This window comes from Pogona vitticeps, chromosome 3 (genome assembly GCF_051106095.1).
Source record: "Pogona vitticeps strain Pit_001003342236 chromosome 3, PviZW2.1, whole genome shotgun sequence".
Lineage (NCBI taxonomy): Eukaryota > Metazoa > Chordata > Lepidosauria > Squamata > Agamidae > Pogona > Pogona vitticeps.
This window is the reverse complement of record NC_135785.1, coordinates 244478905-244494622: the sequence shown is the minus strand read 5'-3', so window position 1 is coordinate 244494622 and position 15718 is coordinate 244478905. Positions and strand designations below refer to the sequence as shown.

General features: G+C 39.4%; 1 protein-coding gene and 1 long non-coding RNA gene across 2 annotated transcripts in view; one reads left to right on the top strand and one right to left on the bottom strand.

The window, feature by feature from the left end:
- ARHGAP20 (Rho GTPase activating protein 20) overlaps nt 1–15718 on the bottom strand; it is a 92806-nt gene that overhangs the window by 2712 nt on the left and 74376 nt on the right. Inside the window, exons 9-14 of the mRNA XM_020805193.3 lie at nt 14223–14411; nt 8249–8427; nt 4345–4506; nt 2558–2667; nt 2028–2217; nt 253–364 (exon numbers count right to left, since the gene is read on the bottom strand). Coding sequence (XP_020660852.3) covers nt 253–364; nt 2028–2217; nt 2558–2667; nt 4345–4506; nt 8249–8427; nt 14223–14411 — 942 coding nt within the window. The remainder of the gene's footprint in view (nt 1–252; nt 365–2027; nt 2218–2557; nt 2668–4344; nt 4507–8248; nt 8428–14222; nt 14412–15718) is intronic.
- LOC144588063 (uncharacterized) lies at nt 5075–14615 on the top strand. Its single transcript, XR_013543396.1, has 2 exons — nt 5075–6508; nt 14145–14615. It is a non-coding gene; the product is annotated as an uncharacterized LOC144588063 (long non-coding RNA).

Here is a 15718-nt window from a genome sequence, read left to right as displayed (position 1 = left end):
TCTCAAAGCATGCATTACAATTCATAACCTACATATATATGTTCACAGAGCCATCTTGCTGAAGGACATTCAGCTATATTATTTGAGACTATGAGCCTCACATTAAGACCACACACCAGACTTTTCCCTGTATTGTACCAAGGCTACACGTTATAATCACCATGGAATTGTCACCCGTCCAGGACATTCCATGGAGATCCAGTTAAAATGCTAAAACCTCCTTCCTTCCCTATTTACTACTTCCTTACTTACCTGAACCATCTTCTCCATCATTTTTGGGCATTATATCTGCAAAGACAGAAGTGATTTCCTCTCCAAAAATCCTGCAGCAATTTTCAATTAGAAATTGTACAAGGACGGAAACCTGCAACCAAACAAGGACAGTGAGATTTATTCTGAAGGCATGAAGATAGCCAAGAAATTTCAGACTCATTTGAAACTGCAAAGTTCATTATCAAAGCTCCCACTTGACTTGGCTACTAGTTCATCGTTTAAAGTTTCTTTTCCTTCTGCAATTAACTCCATAGACTTTTATAGCACATCCCTTCTTTTTATTCTAGTATTCTGTGCTATGAAATAATATATACAGATCTTGATTTTATACAATACTCTTTATATAGGGTGATTTACATTAATAGTATGCATTTTTCAAAACAAATTAAGTCTTCCTTCCTTCTAGTCCCTGCTGTTTCCTTGGCACAAAACAACAGGCTCTTTCTATAACCCCTTCCTCTTCTGCTCAGCACTAGAACATTTTCTTTGCCTGCCTCCTGTCAGCTGTGTCTGCTCCCGTTTCTGTGCCAGTTCTTTTCCTCCCACACAAATCCTCCTCCTGCAACCTGCTTGTTCTAGGCTGCCTCCCAAGACAGGATTGGAATTTGATGTGCCCCACAAGAGACACTGGTCACATTGGGAAATGCGGAGGACAGAATTGAGATTATTGTTGCTTTCGATTTTGTACTACCAAGCCAAATGCTTGTCTTGACCTTTAAATTAGAAACAGATATAGAATTTGTATTAATTACTATGGCATACTAGACCACAGCCTTGATATGAGTTTATATATTCAGAAAAATAATGTAGATGATTATTTTCATCATGAAACCATCTCAACCTGCACAATGGAAGCTGCAGAAGTTGAAAATGTATCTCTTAAAACAGAAAATAAATTTGCTGCACATGGAAAAGAGCACAATGAAGATTTAAATCTCTTTCCAAAATATTAGTTTTCTACATCCAAGGAGTTATTTTTTGAAGAAAAAAAAAGGAGATCATTCATACAGATAATTTCATATTTGCTATACACTGGGAGGAAAGGCTTTACTACTTAATTCTAATGACAGAACAGAACTACAGTCGTGCCCCGCTTAACGATTACCCTGCATTACAACAAATCCGCTTTACGAGGATGTTTAAAACGATGATCTAAATGGGGGAATTTCACTTAGCAATGATTGGTTCCCTGCTTCGGGAACCGATTTTCGCTTTACGACGATTAAAAACAGCTGATCGTTAGGTTTTCAAAACGGCCGCTGGGTGCTTAAATTGGCTCCCCGCTGTGCTTAGGGACGGATTCCTCGCTATACAGGCACCGAAAATGGCTGCCGTATGGAGGATCTTCATTGGACGGTGAGCTTTTAGCCCACTGGAACGCATTGAGGGGTTTTCAATGTGTTTCAATTGGCTTTTTATTTTCGCTTTATGATGTTTTCGCTTAACAGCGATTTTCCTGGAATGGATTATCGTCATTAAGCGAGGCTCCACTGTAACCCTAGAACAAGTGGCAGATCTATCTCAGCACCCAGTCTCTAATAGAGACCAGTAGTGCAGAAAAATGGCAAAGACTGAAGTTCCTTTGGTAACTTTTTGAGCTTATTCATGTATGAGATAATGCAAAGCTCCTCACTCTGGATGAGAGCCAGAAACACTGGAAGAGGAAGTACCATTCATTCATGCTTCCTCTTAAGCCTTTCTCTTTAAAATCTCAAACGGTTCAAAAAGATGAACAGAACTACTGGTTAACTAACCTTCTTTGTGAATTCTCCTTCTGTTCCAGGACTTGCAGAAGCTGGGGGCCAGAGCAAGCTGGGAGCAATGCACACTGCTAAATTAAATGCAGTCATCTGGTTGTCTTCAGATTGCTTTTCTATGCTGTGCAATACTCCAAAAAGGTAGCGTAACAGGACCACATTGGCTCGGGGGAGCTGCTCCAGTAACCTAAACACACACACACACAAGGAAGTTTTTTTAAAAACAAGGCAGCGTTTGTGAAAATTAACTTCAGAGCTCTTCCCTTCTTTCCCACCACTCAGTCTACAAAATAAACAGATTTATCCAGATTCTACTTCTAACACAGGGTGGTGAGACCGTTCTTCTGCATGTTACAAGTAGTTGAAAATACCTATAAAGGGAGCAAAATGAACTGCTGAATGAGATACAACAATCAAAATGAATACACCATAGCTTTTGAGTATCAATGAAACTGAACCAATAGACCTACATTTTTATGAACATTCATTTTTTAAACTGGCATAGGAAGTTATGCAAATAATTCTACCTGTGGATGCTTTTTATTTTCTCTTCACAGTTCCCTTCATCCATTAAAGAAACCCACTGATCACAGAGCTGGGATGAGAAAATGCTGCCTGGGATATTACGAAGAAAATCCTTATTGAAAGAGAAAGAACAATACTTGTTTAATTCTTTTTAAAATATTTGTGTAGTTACTGTTTTTAGCTTTTAAATATTGTTTTGTTAATTATGCAAGCTGCCTTGTGTTCTTTTAAGGAGAAATTCACCTGGTGGTTCTATACAAACTACTAACTCACAATCTCAGCTACCTCACACTGTTGTTGCATAAATATACCTGGCAAATCTATCTTTAGCTTCTTGAAAGGCTGCTGGAATACCAAATAAATCACGGAGCCCTCAATATGTCAGCAAAAATTCATAGCCAAACTTCTGCATTCTGGAACGAAGGTAATCCCATGTTTTCTGTCTCTTTAAAGTAGTTATTTATTGGCATTTCTTTTTTATCTAGACACCACCATATTCCATTTTAAGACATCCTGTCATCAGAAGGCAGTGAGATATGATGATAGTTCTTAAGGTCATCCTCTCTGTGAATGTGCCCATACAATAAATAGAACATTCTTGGCAATGGCCACAAACAGGGAACCAAAGGATCAATGAATTATACAGTAAGGGGGAAGCCTCCTAAAAATAGCAGAGCAGCTGAACAAGACGCCCTGAAAGATGTCACAAGAATGGGTACAAAAGACAGTTGTGCTGCCACTCAAGGGACAGGGAACACAATAATCTTAGGTGATGTTAGAACTGCAGAGCTGGAAAGGACCCTACGGATCATCAAATTCAGCCCTTGTCAAGGAAGCACAGTGGGGAGTTGAACTCCTAACCTCTGGCTCTGCACCCAGATATCTAATCTACTCATTCCCTTTCAGATCTCATGGGATTCTTCCTTATGCCTCCCTTTGTCCCAAATTAGTGAAAACTGAAAAAAAATTAACCACAGTAAATAATTTGAAACTCACTCTTCATACTCAAGTTTAATCGTGACTATATTACAAAATAAGTTCCTGCAAATCTTCCCCTCTCACCTCTTTGTGCTCTCCAGATCTTTCTTCCCTTCTCTTTCCTAACAATCTGACATGTTTCCTTTATTGTTCATATATCCTGTTTCTACTCTCAACTGGAGTAGACACCAAATCAGTTGCGGAATGACAAGTCAATAATTACGCAAATCCTACGGATTCAATGGGTCTGTTCCAGTCAGCAGTGGTCTATCCACTGTTTTAGAAAGCACCATTTGTGAGGCACCAGTTGAAAACAACTTAAGCCTCTGTCTTCCATCCACTTCCAAGACAGATTTCAAACCCTGAAGGGTTTGGAAGTCAGTTTTGTAGAAATAGCTTCAGCAACTGACTACTGCATGTTTTGCATGTATGAAGTTCCAGATGTGCTGTGATCTGTATCCTCTTCAGAGTTCCCTTATGTGGCTAGAAAAAACCTCTGCCTTGCCTCTTACGAAATAGGACTCAATCCGTTGTGCAAATTCAGCTCGACTAACTACATGCAAGAATAGGCAACCTGATGCTCCCAAAATGCTCTGGGCTGCAACTCCCAGAATCACTGGGATTCTGACCATACTGTTTGGCCAGGCTGGCCAACAAGAAGTTATCCCCAAACATCTGCAGAGTACCAGACTGTCTACCTCTGGATGAGAACCTTGGTTCAGTAAAATGGGCAGATCTTCACTTCCTTTTATGATTCAAAATTTATATGGTCAGACAGCACCCTACACAAAGGTAAGGGATGCCCGCCTACCTTGAACACAGACGCGGTGACAAATATGGACTCGCAGAGTAAGTGCACTTCATCTCCTGAGTCAAGCTTCTCCTTCAGCTCTCTGCAGGATTTGGCACTTGCTGAACGTCTGAAAATGCCCCGAGTGAAAGGCCCCTCTTGATAGAGAAAGGAAAGCATATCCTGTAAAAGAAATACATAAATATCTCAGGATCTGTAATCCTGTCTAGCAGCTAGTGTCCTTGGGTTCTCTCAAGACAGGGTAAAAATATTTTAAACTGATGAACTAACAAATGAACAAACAAACAAACAGATTTTTAACAGATACAGTGGTGCCTCGCATGACGAGTGCACCGTTTAACGACGAATTCGCATAGCGATCTATTTTTTTAGATCGCTAATGCGACCACATTGCGATGGTTAGATAGGGCGAAAATCGCATTGCGATGATCGGTAAGTGTTTCGCTTACCAATCTTCGCATTGCGATGTTCCTAGAACAGCTGATCGGCGGTTCCAAAATGGCCGCCGCAAGTGTTTTCATGCCCTGCCTTCGCTTACCGAGGGCACGAAAATGGTGGCACTATGGAGGAACTTCGCTCAACGGTGAGTTTGGGCCCCATAGGAACGCATTAAACCAAGTTTAATGCATTCCTATGGGTTTTTTCAATCCATTTAGTGATGTTTCCTCATAGCAACGATTAATCCAGAACGGATTAACGTCGCTATGCGGGGCACCACTGTACAAGATGTTGAATTGAGGAAAAGCTGTAAGACCAGTAACAATGACCACTCCCCGGAATCTCACTCCCAGCTTTTACACAGTCATTCCTTTCAACACGTCTGCTTCTCAAACTCAAATGCTTGGAAAAATGAAAGTTCAAACACATTTAAAATGTTGAAATGATTAGACTCTTTTTACCAGAAGCAGGCTACTTCAACAGCATTCTCAACCATTTGCTAGATCAAGCGGTGGGGCATAAATTGCATGCACATATATACTGCATCGATTGAATTTCTCCATAGTCACAGAAAAATTGTCCTGTATCCAAGTAGCCCCATTTTACTTCATTATTCTTTGATCTTCTTACTTCACTTCGAAGTCTGTTAAGTGACTTCCAGATGGTCCAGCTAGAGTCTTGTTCTGGTGGGACATACTTCAGCATTCAAGGTGTGCTGTTTTTGTTCTCCATAGGTTTAGCCTAGCCTCTTCTGGTTTAATATTTAGAGCTTGAGTTGTGTGCAGAAAACGTTTCCACAATTTTAGCCATCGTCTAGGGGTTGTCATCCATGAAGTGGATGGGTCTGGTGTTGTATTACCTTATTTTGTTCATTATATGCTAGCACCTCTTGACGTAATTCTGGTGGGGCAGTGTAAACCAAATAATAGACTTTTTCAATGGGGGAAGGTTTCAGGCAGCCAGTAATAATTCTGCATGATTCATTAAGAGCTGCATCCACTTGTTTGGCATATACTGATTTATACCATACCCCGCTAGCATATTCTGCTGTTCCTACTGTTTTTGGATGTGCACTCCAGTTTGACCCATCCAGTTTCCTAAGTAAGTTATTTCTGGCGGCATCTTTTTGTTTGGTGTTTAGCCATTCTTTTTTGTAGGTCAGAGTTTGATCAGAGCAATGCCCAAATACTTTGGGGTAGGGAATTTTTCCAAAATCTTGTCTTAGTTTAAAGACAACATTCCACAACTGGGACACTATCGGTAGCACATGTAGAGTAAGGAAGACACTTTGAAAAGATTGAACAGAGAAAATCAAAATACAGATTTGGCTGGGATGGGAAGAGGGACTTGTTCAGGTTTTTTGATCCCAAGCTGCCAAGGGCTTCAAATGTGAGTACTGGCACTCTGAACTGAGCTTAAAAGTATGTGAAGTGCTAGCATATCAGAGAGATGAACAGTAGCCTAGCCTTCTGGTCATTATCCTAGCTTCCTATAGATAAGGAGTGTTTGACTTCCATATTTTGTATAGAGAAAAATGTTTTTTAATAGTGATCCAATATAAAGTTATGTGGTAAACCAAATATGACTCCTGTTGACATTTTTTTCACAGGGAACCAGTAGAAGAGCCATTACTGGAAAAACCCTGAAATCAGCAAAGCATTCCAGAACCCAGCAATTATTTCAGTTTGGAGAACTGAAATCTCAGTAGTTAAAAGCATAATGAATGGTAGGTACTGTTCCTCCCTGACACAAGAATCTTTGAATGAACAGCAGCTATGGGAAGCAGAAGGGAAACACACCATTATTAAGTAAACTATTATTATTATAACTACAATGTGACTGTTTGGCTGAACTGATAATCTAGGTTTTCTAGGGAAGATCTCAAAAAAAAGAACCTCTGCAAATATGTCAAAGGGGAACTCAGTTGGGGAAATCCACCACCTTTCTTTTTATTTAAAAGACATGCATTTTAATTCCCTTTCAGCTTTTCCATCCATATGTACGTCATCTGTTTGTTATGTGATATGTATTATTTATGCTGAGATTTCATTTCCTTTTTAAGTATTGACGAACGTAACTGTTCTGAAAATTATTCTTTAGTGGTTGTGCTGCAGATTTTTAGGACCAAACATAGACCATTCAGATATTTTGGATGAACTAAATTACTTGGAAGTGCCTCAGTCTGTTTTTTGTTTGTTTGTTTGTTTGTTTTGGGAAGAAACTGTATAGGCCAGACACTGCTCTCATTCCAATACTGTATAGCAGCTGTAGATTGAAATCCTGTTTACGCCTGTGGTAGAATGATAACATCAGTGGGAGCATGGAATCTGGGGGAGCCATGGGATGGGAGGAGGAAATCTTTAATTATCTAAAATTGCTGCAACAGCTGATCTTACCTGCAGCAACAGGCTGCTTTGGTGACAATGATTCTTTTAACTATCATCTGCGAACTCACACTAATTGATTCTGTGCCAGCACGGAGAACTATTTAAAATCCTCTAGAGCTGAACCAGAAGGTGGGAAGCCTACTCTCACTTAAAACTATCAGCGTGAATCAGAGACAATGATGAAGAATTAAAGACTTCCTCTTTCTGTTCTACAGCTTCCATGTAATGAAAGAGGTTACACGGGATTTGGAAGAAGTACAAAACAGACGTCAACATGCAGATGGCACTAAAACAATATTTAGCACTGAGCAGAAAAGCCAGCAAGGAAGCAGAGGAGTGCTGTGAAACATAGCTTAGAGAGATCTCAAATGTAAAACAGAAAAAAGTCTTGAGATGGACTGCTTACCCAGAACTGAAGCACATATTAAGCACGTATCAAATAGTAGAACAGCTGGACTTTCCAGCATATTATTATAGTCCTTCACACGTGTATGTAATGTGTTGGAATTGTGTCACTCCATATTGCACAGACAACATTGGTGTATGACCTTGTTTTGATTGAAACTAATAGTCCATAAAGACATTTCCAACTACAACTAGCTTAATGGCCCACTATCCTGTAGTACTGATGCTTTTCACGATGACATAACACTCCATGTAGCAGAGAATGTTATTCTCATGTAGTTTAAAATGGGGACTAGGTAAATATAGTTACTCCTTATAATAAATTATATGAACACGTTCAAGTTACCCTATTTCCCTGAAAATACGACCTAACCTGAAAATAAGCCCTAGTATGATTAATAACTTATTTTAAATGAATGGATGGATGGATGGAAGGATATAGTTGCAACAGTATAGAATTATTTACTGAAAATGCCTTATTTCCAACTTAACTAGTTCTGGCAGGATCCATCAGAAGAAGGAAGTGAACAGACATTAAAGTGCTCTGCCTGATTTCCCCCGTTCTCCTCACCACCAGTACTTCTTGGGTAAGTAAGTGCAGAGGTCTTTCCCCTAAATTCTTTGTCCAAAGGGACAGAGACCAAACTTCAATATTAAAAGTATAAAGGACTTACCAAAACTGGTTTTGGCAAGTTGTCATTCTCACAAATGGCTGGGAGTGAAAGCCCAAAGAGCTTTCCTGATACGGGAGATGTTGGAGATGATTGTGCATTGTCCAGTGGAGAACCTGCTCCTCGCCAGAAGGCCCAATTTATAATGGATCTTCTCCTTTTAAATGGCTTTTGGTTCAACTCTGAGAAAAGAAAGAAATCTTTATTGAGAAAAAAAGCATACTACATTTTTTAAAAAAAACCCACAGTAACACACGTGTAAGAAGCCCCTTCTTCAGACGGCAGTCGGTTGTAAAAAGCCTGCTTTGAGCAGAAAGGTCTTTGCCTGCTGGGGAATGGACCACAGTGAAGGTATCAAGCAGTACCCTCAGAAGAGAGTTCCATAGCCTAGAACTCTCTCATGCCCCCACTAAACCTGCCACTGAGGGAGGCAAGACAGAGGAGGGTCACCCTCCCGAAGACCTGCTTGTGCAAATAGTTGAGGTGATTCTCGAAGTAAGGAAAGGTACTTTATGAACACACCTGGCTCCAAGACAATGGATACTACCTCCTTTACTTGATTCACACTTTGTTATGCTCCTTAGTGGAGAATGTCCAGGATTGAGGAGAGGTTTCGAAGAACCAGTTTTCTGATCATTGCCTTCTATTATACGGTGGGTGTGGGGGAGATAACTAACTCTCTCTCTGGATGTAGACTTTTCCAGAATCAAGCATTAGATTTGTTTTTAAAACAATGTCTTCTATGGACTGAAATGCCTATTCTACTGCAGACTAATTTTGTAAAAACAAAACCTTGTTTAAAGATCTTCTGGCCCACAAGTTTGAGTTCAAGTACACTAGATGTAGGAAGAACAATTTATAATGCTAACAATGCAGTATCATAGGCACAGAGATTAAAATCTTGCACCACCATGAAGCTCACTAGTGCTCCAAGCCTGATCTCTTAACACTAAATTTCTGATGCTGAACTGCAACTTCCATCAGCCATGCCAAACACAGCCAATGATCAAAGATTGTGGGGAGTTTGTCCATAATGTCTCGATGGGCATAGATTGGGGAGGGCTGCTCTAGTAAATCTCAGACTTTGCTGTTGTCCGATGTCACTAAGTTACTTCAGATAATGGCAGGCCAATGAATCAGTGATCTCTGGAAGGTCATGATATTAACAGAACTACGGCACATCTCAGTCTAATCTACTTTATATATTCCTCTGGAGATAAAACTGGCGAACCCCATGTATGTCACACCCCATTTAAAACTGCATATATAAACAGTTCCATAGGTTTTTATTTAAATGCCACCCTCCAATGTACTATGGATTGCTCTCTTACTTTTTTCCTTAATGGCTACCCTGCCTAGGAAAAACTTTCTAGATCCCTTTAACTCTTTTCAGTGGGACTATTACATTAGCTTTAGTAAAATACACTGAGACTTTGGCACTTTAATAAAAGCATATAATTTTGGAACCACACACAAGAACTCGGTGCACAGCCTGAAGAAGAAAATTATCACTAAAAGCTCGCTGTTTTTTATTTTGTTTTAGTAGTCTAATAACAGTATTAAATGTTCCTGCATTTGTATTGTTTTGGGGACCACATGGCTTTTCTTGATTTTTTTCAGGAACAGTTTGTCAGCAGTGTGTGTCTCGGAGTGAGATGGGATGACAGAAGGCTCATGACCCTCATCCTATATTTTTATGAGGCCACTTAGACCTATCTTGCAGCCTATATTCATTGTTCTGTTTTCTAGCTAGATTTGCTACCCCATGTTCCTCAATCATAAAAGTTAAGGATGGCTTCCTGCAGGGCTCAAAAGCATAAGAAAAAGAAGAGGAAGGGGAAAAGGAGGGAGGGAGACAGAGAAGCCCAAGCCATGGAGTGCAGAACAGTTTCTGCTCCTGAAGCAGCAATACTATGAAAACAAACATGGTCGCCATAGGAACATAAGGGTTGTACCTAGCTAGCAGCCCTAGTTCCAAGAATGAAGCAACTACTACTTGGTGGGAAGAACAGCCACTACTTATTGTTTTTACACTGTTTTCCTAAAAGAAAAAAGAAAGCTGCTTCCATTCTCCACAAAAGCATGCAATAATATATGTTGAGCTATAGAGAATCACCTTCTTCAAAGTCTTGTTATCTGAACCTGATGCATGAACGGTGTTATTTAAGAAGGGTTTCTTTACCTCATCACAAAAAAAATACTAACAGGACATATGGAAGGAATTTATTGAAGCTGCTTAGTATTTTATAGACTAAAAACTCAGTATTAAATAGCACCTGGAAATGGACCCACTTAAGGTGAGAGAAGGCAAATATTTCTAGCAATATAACTGGCACAAAACTGATCTATACAAAACTGCACCCAAAACCCCTCATAAAAGGTAAATTATTTTCAACTTTGTTGGGGACATCTAGATTCTTAGGCCTTTTCAAGATCACACGTAATTTTTTTTTCAAAAATAGCTATATTTATTAGATGCCTTCCAACAAGACAATAATACAGTACTTCAGTTCAGAGAAACAGCATTCCCTCGTGTTTAAATCACAGTAGATGGTGCATCAAATCATGACAGTTAAAACAAATCTACTGGATTGTGGAAGTATATGAGTGTCCTCTACCTGCACTGATGCTTTTTAAAATTTACTTGAATTTTTTAGAGACAGAAAGCTTCCATACTGGTGCACTGAAATGAACCTTCTGCTTGGTTTCTTTTTTAAAATTTCATTCTTAAGTTCCATGCTCTCCTTTTCTTCATCATGTACGCACCAAACTTAAATATACACAGTTTCACCTTTGTACATCACAAAATAATTAAGTATCTCAAATGATCCAAAGGGGGTGGGGAGCTTTTGCTTACGTTTGGCAACTTTTATGCCTATTTAAAAAATCCCACATATTTTTTCTCTTCTTAAAACCTGAGATTAGTTTACTATGCCCTATTTCCTTGTAACAGATGGTTATTAATGTACTTAGATGTACTGTAGTGAGGAAGTATCTCACATTAAAGGTTAACAACCTCAATACAGGTGATCTGGTCAAGAAATTAACGTCACAGGCATTTATCTATGAGGAACTGGAAAAAAAACTTTCCAAAAACCAGTAGAGGGCTTTTAAGCTGGATTAATTGGGTATATGTTGAAAGTTTTATTTTATTTTTATTTAAAAGTTCCTACTCTAGTTAATGTTAGCAAGGCCTGGGCATAATAACATTATGGAGCCTCAGTAGACAGAACCTATATAGTGATGACTATATAGTTCTGAGAAGTACAGTAAGGTAAAGAAAAGTAATGTTCTTTTCTGAAAACCACACAGAAGATATTTGCACTAACAAACAATAAAAAAAATATCAATATCTCACTCTTATATGGGGAACACAGTAGTCTGTTATTGAAATCCTTGCTCAAATCAACACTTGCTTAGCTTTACCAATGAGTCAGGATTAGAGATGGGGGACAAATAAAAAAAAATTGATTCGTTTTGATCCGTTATTCGTCAAGGTTAATGGATCAGGTTAGGCATCCTTCAGTCAGAAAAAGCTATCTATTTTTATATTCGTCCCCATTTCTAATCAGGATGTCTTAAATGAGCTTTATCATGGCTTCCTCAAAGAAATCATGCTGAATACTAGAGATCTTTTACCACAAAATATTTATTCCCAGTGCTTCAATTACTTAAAACAATCATGCAAGTTCTTAAGTTTCAAGTCCTAATTGTTTCAATGAAACTCCCCCAAATATCAGTGCAGCGCATGTCCTAGTACGGCTTCTTATTACAGTACTGAGTATCTACAAGGGGGTGTTTCTGTAGCCATATAAACACTGGCAAGATAAAGACAGGAGAACAAGGCCCACATTTTTTTCAAGAAGCTGGCAGGAAATGCATGCTTAAATCAGACAGAAATAAAGGGGCATGGTATTAAAGAAATAAAGGGGCATGGTATTGCTGTGGCCAAACAGGGCAGGGTCTGGATGCAAGAAAATCAGTAGAGCATCAGAGAAGCGTTATAAGAAGCTTAGATGTCTAACGCTTAAGACAGGATCACTGCTATTACCATCCAAACATAAGAAAGGAGAGAAATGGAAAGTAATCTTTACAGAGGTCAGAAGAAGGACATAATTCTGAGACTGTGATGATTCCACAGAAGTACAGCTCACTGATCTACGCTGGTGCATTTTGCTGATGTTAAGCACCAGGAAAGCAGAAATGCTGTAGTCACAAAGCCACTTAAAATCAGCAAACCGCGTAGCAAGCAGAATATTGCTTTTTTGGACCACAACTCCCAGAATACTCTAGATATCATGGCCACTATTGAGAAAGAACAGTTCCATGCCACTCATGAAACTATCCAAAAGTAACTTTTCTAAGCTCTGGTAGCAAGCAGTAAGGGAAAGAGGAGATGGCAGGCTGTGCAGCATGAGGGAAGGAGGAGGAAGGGGAGGAGCCCTCAAGTAGATTCTAATTCTGACTTACGGAGAGCTTTCCCGGGGCTTTCTGGGTATAAATTACTCATAAGTGGTTTAGAAGACCCTCCTTCCAGCAGTGTTCTAGGACTGTGCAGCTTGCTCAAGGGTGCACAAGTGGCTTGACACATGCCTCTATCAGCCATATGCACTCTGGGTGATCACAGCTGCCGCCTCACCAGGAAGATACAGTGGGAATGTAAACTACTGACTCCTTGTTTCACAGTCAAGCATACCAATCCACCTTAGTATTATAACTTGTCATTGGTTCTGGCTAACAAAAACAAGACAAAGCTGTACTCATGAAAGCATTGACAGCTGAAAAAAGGGGTTAGCACAAACCCTTTTGGACAGCTCGGAAAGCTTATCGCTCATCTGGTAGACATGCATACTGCTGGCCTTCCGACCTAAACCATGTCCAAGTAAGGGGAATACCGATTTAAACTGAAAACACCTTATGCCTTTTTGGAGATACTCCAATGTTGCCATAATCCACATCTGCACCAATATTTGTAAGCTTCTGCATCTCTGTGAAAAAGCCAATTTCCATGAATAGGAAAACACATATAGCCCGAAGAACATAGGGGAAAAAGAAGCTAGGGAACTTTGGCAGTAATATCACCACTCACACACACACAAAAAGAGAAATTAAAAAGTGGTGGCAACAAGAAAGAGAAACCCTATCATTCTAAAATGTAGTTCTGACCTAACCACATTAATGCCTCTATTTATTTGCGTGCATGCTCACATGTGTATGCGCGTGCACACAATAGAAAGGCTGAATGTGTGTGTTAACAAATTAACTAGGTTTGCCCTCACTTTGCACTGCAGCTAAGCAACCATGGGGAAGTGACCGATAGCAGTTTGGTGAACTGATATCAGAAGTCTTCCTGAGTGCCTCAGTTCTTGAACTGTCAAAGAGGGGCTTTACACTTTATTGTGGGTTTCAGTTGCCAAACTCCTCTTCTGGCACCAACTCAATCTTCCTGATACTGTGTATTAGTTATGATTTTTCTTTCCTTCCTAAGAATGCTGGAATGAACATGATGGATGCTCCATACCATCCTTTCATTTTTCTTTTTTAAAATTATGCTTTGTTGTAGTCCATCAAGAGGAAAGTAGAGATGTGAATTAATGATCCATTAAATACATCACAGGAATATGGGAAAATGTAAATAAGCCTTGAGAAATAATTGCTTATAAAATGAGGGGACAGCAGGACTCACGAAGAACAGGAGACCTTGTGAAGTAGAATTGTTTTGAATAAAATATCTAGTCCTAAACTATATATTTTGAAAGTGGCCCTTTTCCTTGCGAGTTTTGCCTTGTGTTCACATATAGGTTTTGATATAACAATAACATGATTTGCACACTTACTGGAGTAAGAAATTTATCTGAACTATTGTATGCCCTGTCATTTTTCTCTGCCTGTTCTCCAGACAGTTCACTTGGTACAATGCAAGAGTTAATCGAATGAACACTCCTTGAACAAGCCTTCTGTGAGTGGAGAGACTAACCGTTCAGCTGATGGCTGGTGGCCAGGCGACTTGGCTTGAGAATGAACTGGCACTGAAGCTCACGGGGCAGCTGTTCCATCAGGAAGGCCCCCTGAAGGTCCAGAGGGCAGACACAATCCTTTGATCCCTGCATCTGAGGCAAAGTGTAACGAACGTGGCTCATTTTGATTCCAAACGGATATTCATGTCCTGCTCAGAGAAAAAAGATGAGAATTTAATTTACACTGAAAGGAGAGAACAGGCAACAAAAGAGGACCCACCAAGGATGTCATAAAGATACTCATTCTCTAAAAAATGTATTATTTCAGTTGACTAAATATTCACGTGACTCACATTGTCTGCTTATCTGTATTTTATTTTCTCATTTCTCCTGATAAAGATTCAAGAATCTTTCACCCTGGTTTTCTAAAACCATCACTGGATACTTCATATTCAGAATTTTAAAAATCTTTTCACTTCCTTGCTTGCTTTCTTGTTCAATTTCAGGAAGAAAGAGATGGACATAAAATCTTGGAATCTATAATATGCCATGCATGTTAAGAGTGCTGCTGGATCGTAACAAAGGCCCATCAGCATTTTGTTCACACAGGATCAGTTAGATGGCATTAAATAGGACATCAGGGCAACACCATCAACTTGCTCAGTTTTGCCATCAGCCTGCATTAAGAGGCATACACAATGCATTCTCGCCAGTATTTAAGGAAACGTACATCTATCATGATTGGTTGCCACCTTGCACGATTTTACAAATCTCTATTCCATCTCCACAGTTACTTCCCTTTTTTAAGCTAAATTCTTCATGAGGAAATTGCTTCAGACCTTCGGTCAATTAGTTAGCCTTTTTTTGATCCTATCACTGATATATACATTTAGATACAAACCAACCAAAGATGTGCAGTACTATGTAAAAACTTGAAGCAGCAGCATGCAACCATGGAAGGCTGTTAGGAGAGGGGCCCAGACCTGTTCTAATGTTAATTAGTAAAGTTGGGCATCATATAAACTGATTTCCATCTTCAGAACAACAAAGACTAGAAATTAGTGGTTGCCCTTAATTTTTATTAAGATACTGTACACTATTCTTGATTTTAATGCTTTCTATTCCAAATATAAAACATAATAAATAACAGCACAGTTCAGATACCACAAAAGCCAGGCTTCCAGAGATCCAGTGTGGTTTGTTTGTTTGTTTGTTTGTTTGTTTGTTTATTTATTGTATTTATACCCCACCTATCTAGTCATTTCGACCACTCTAGGCGGCTTACGCCTAAATAGTAGTCAGAATGATGAATTTCGGATTTGGGAAATACAGTTTTTAGTTCTCACTGGGCTATGAAATTCACTGGGTGAGCCTGAAACAGTCTCTCTGCCTGCACCTCTCAGTCTGACTGATTTCACTGTGTTCTTCTGGAGATAAATTGAGGACAAGGACCACGTACACAACCTTGAGTTACTGAAGGAAATGTAGCTAATAAATACCGTATTTTTTGCACCAT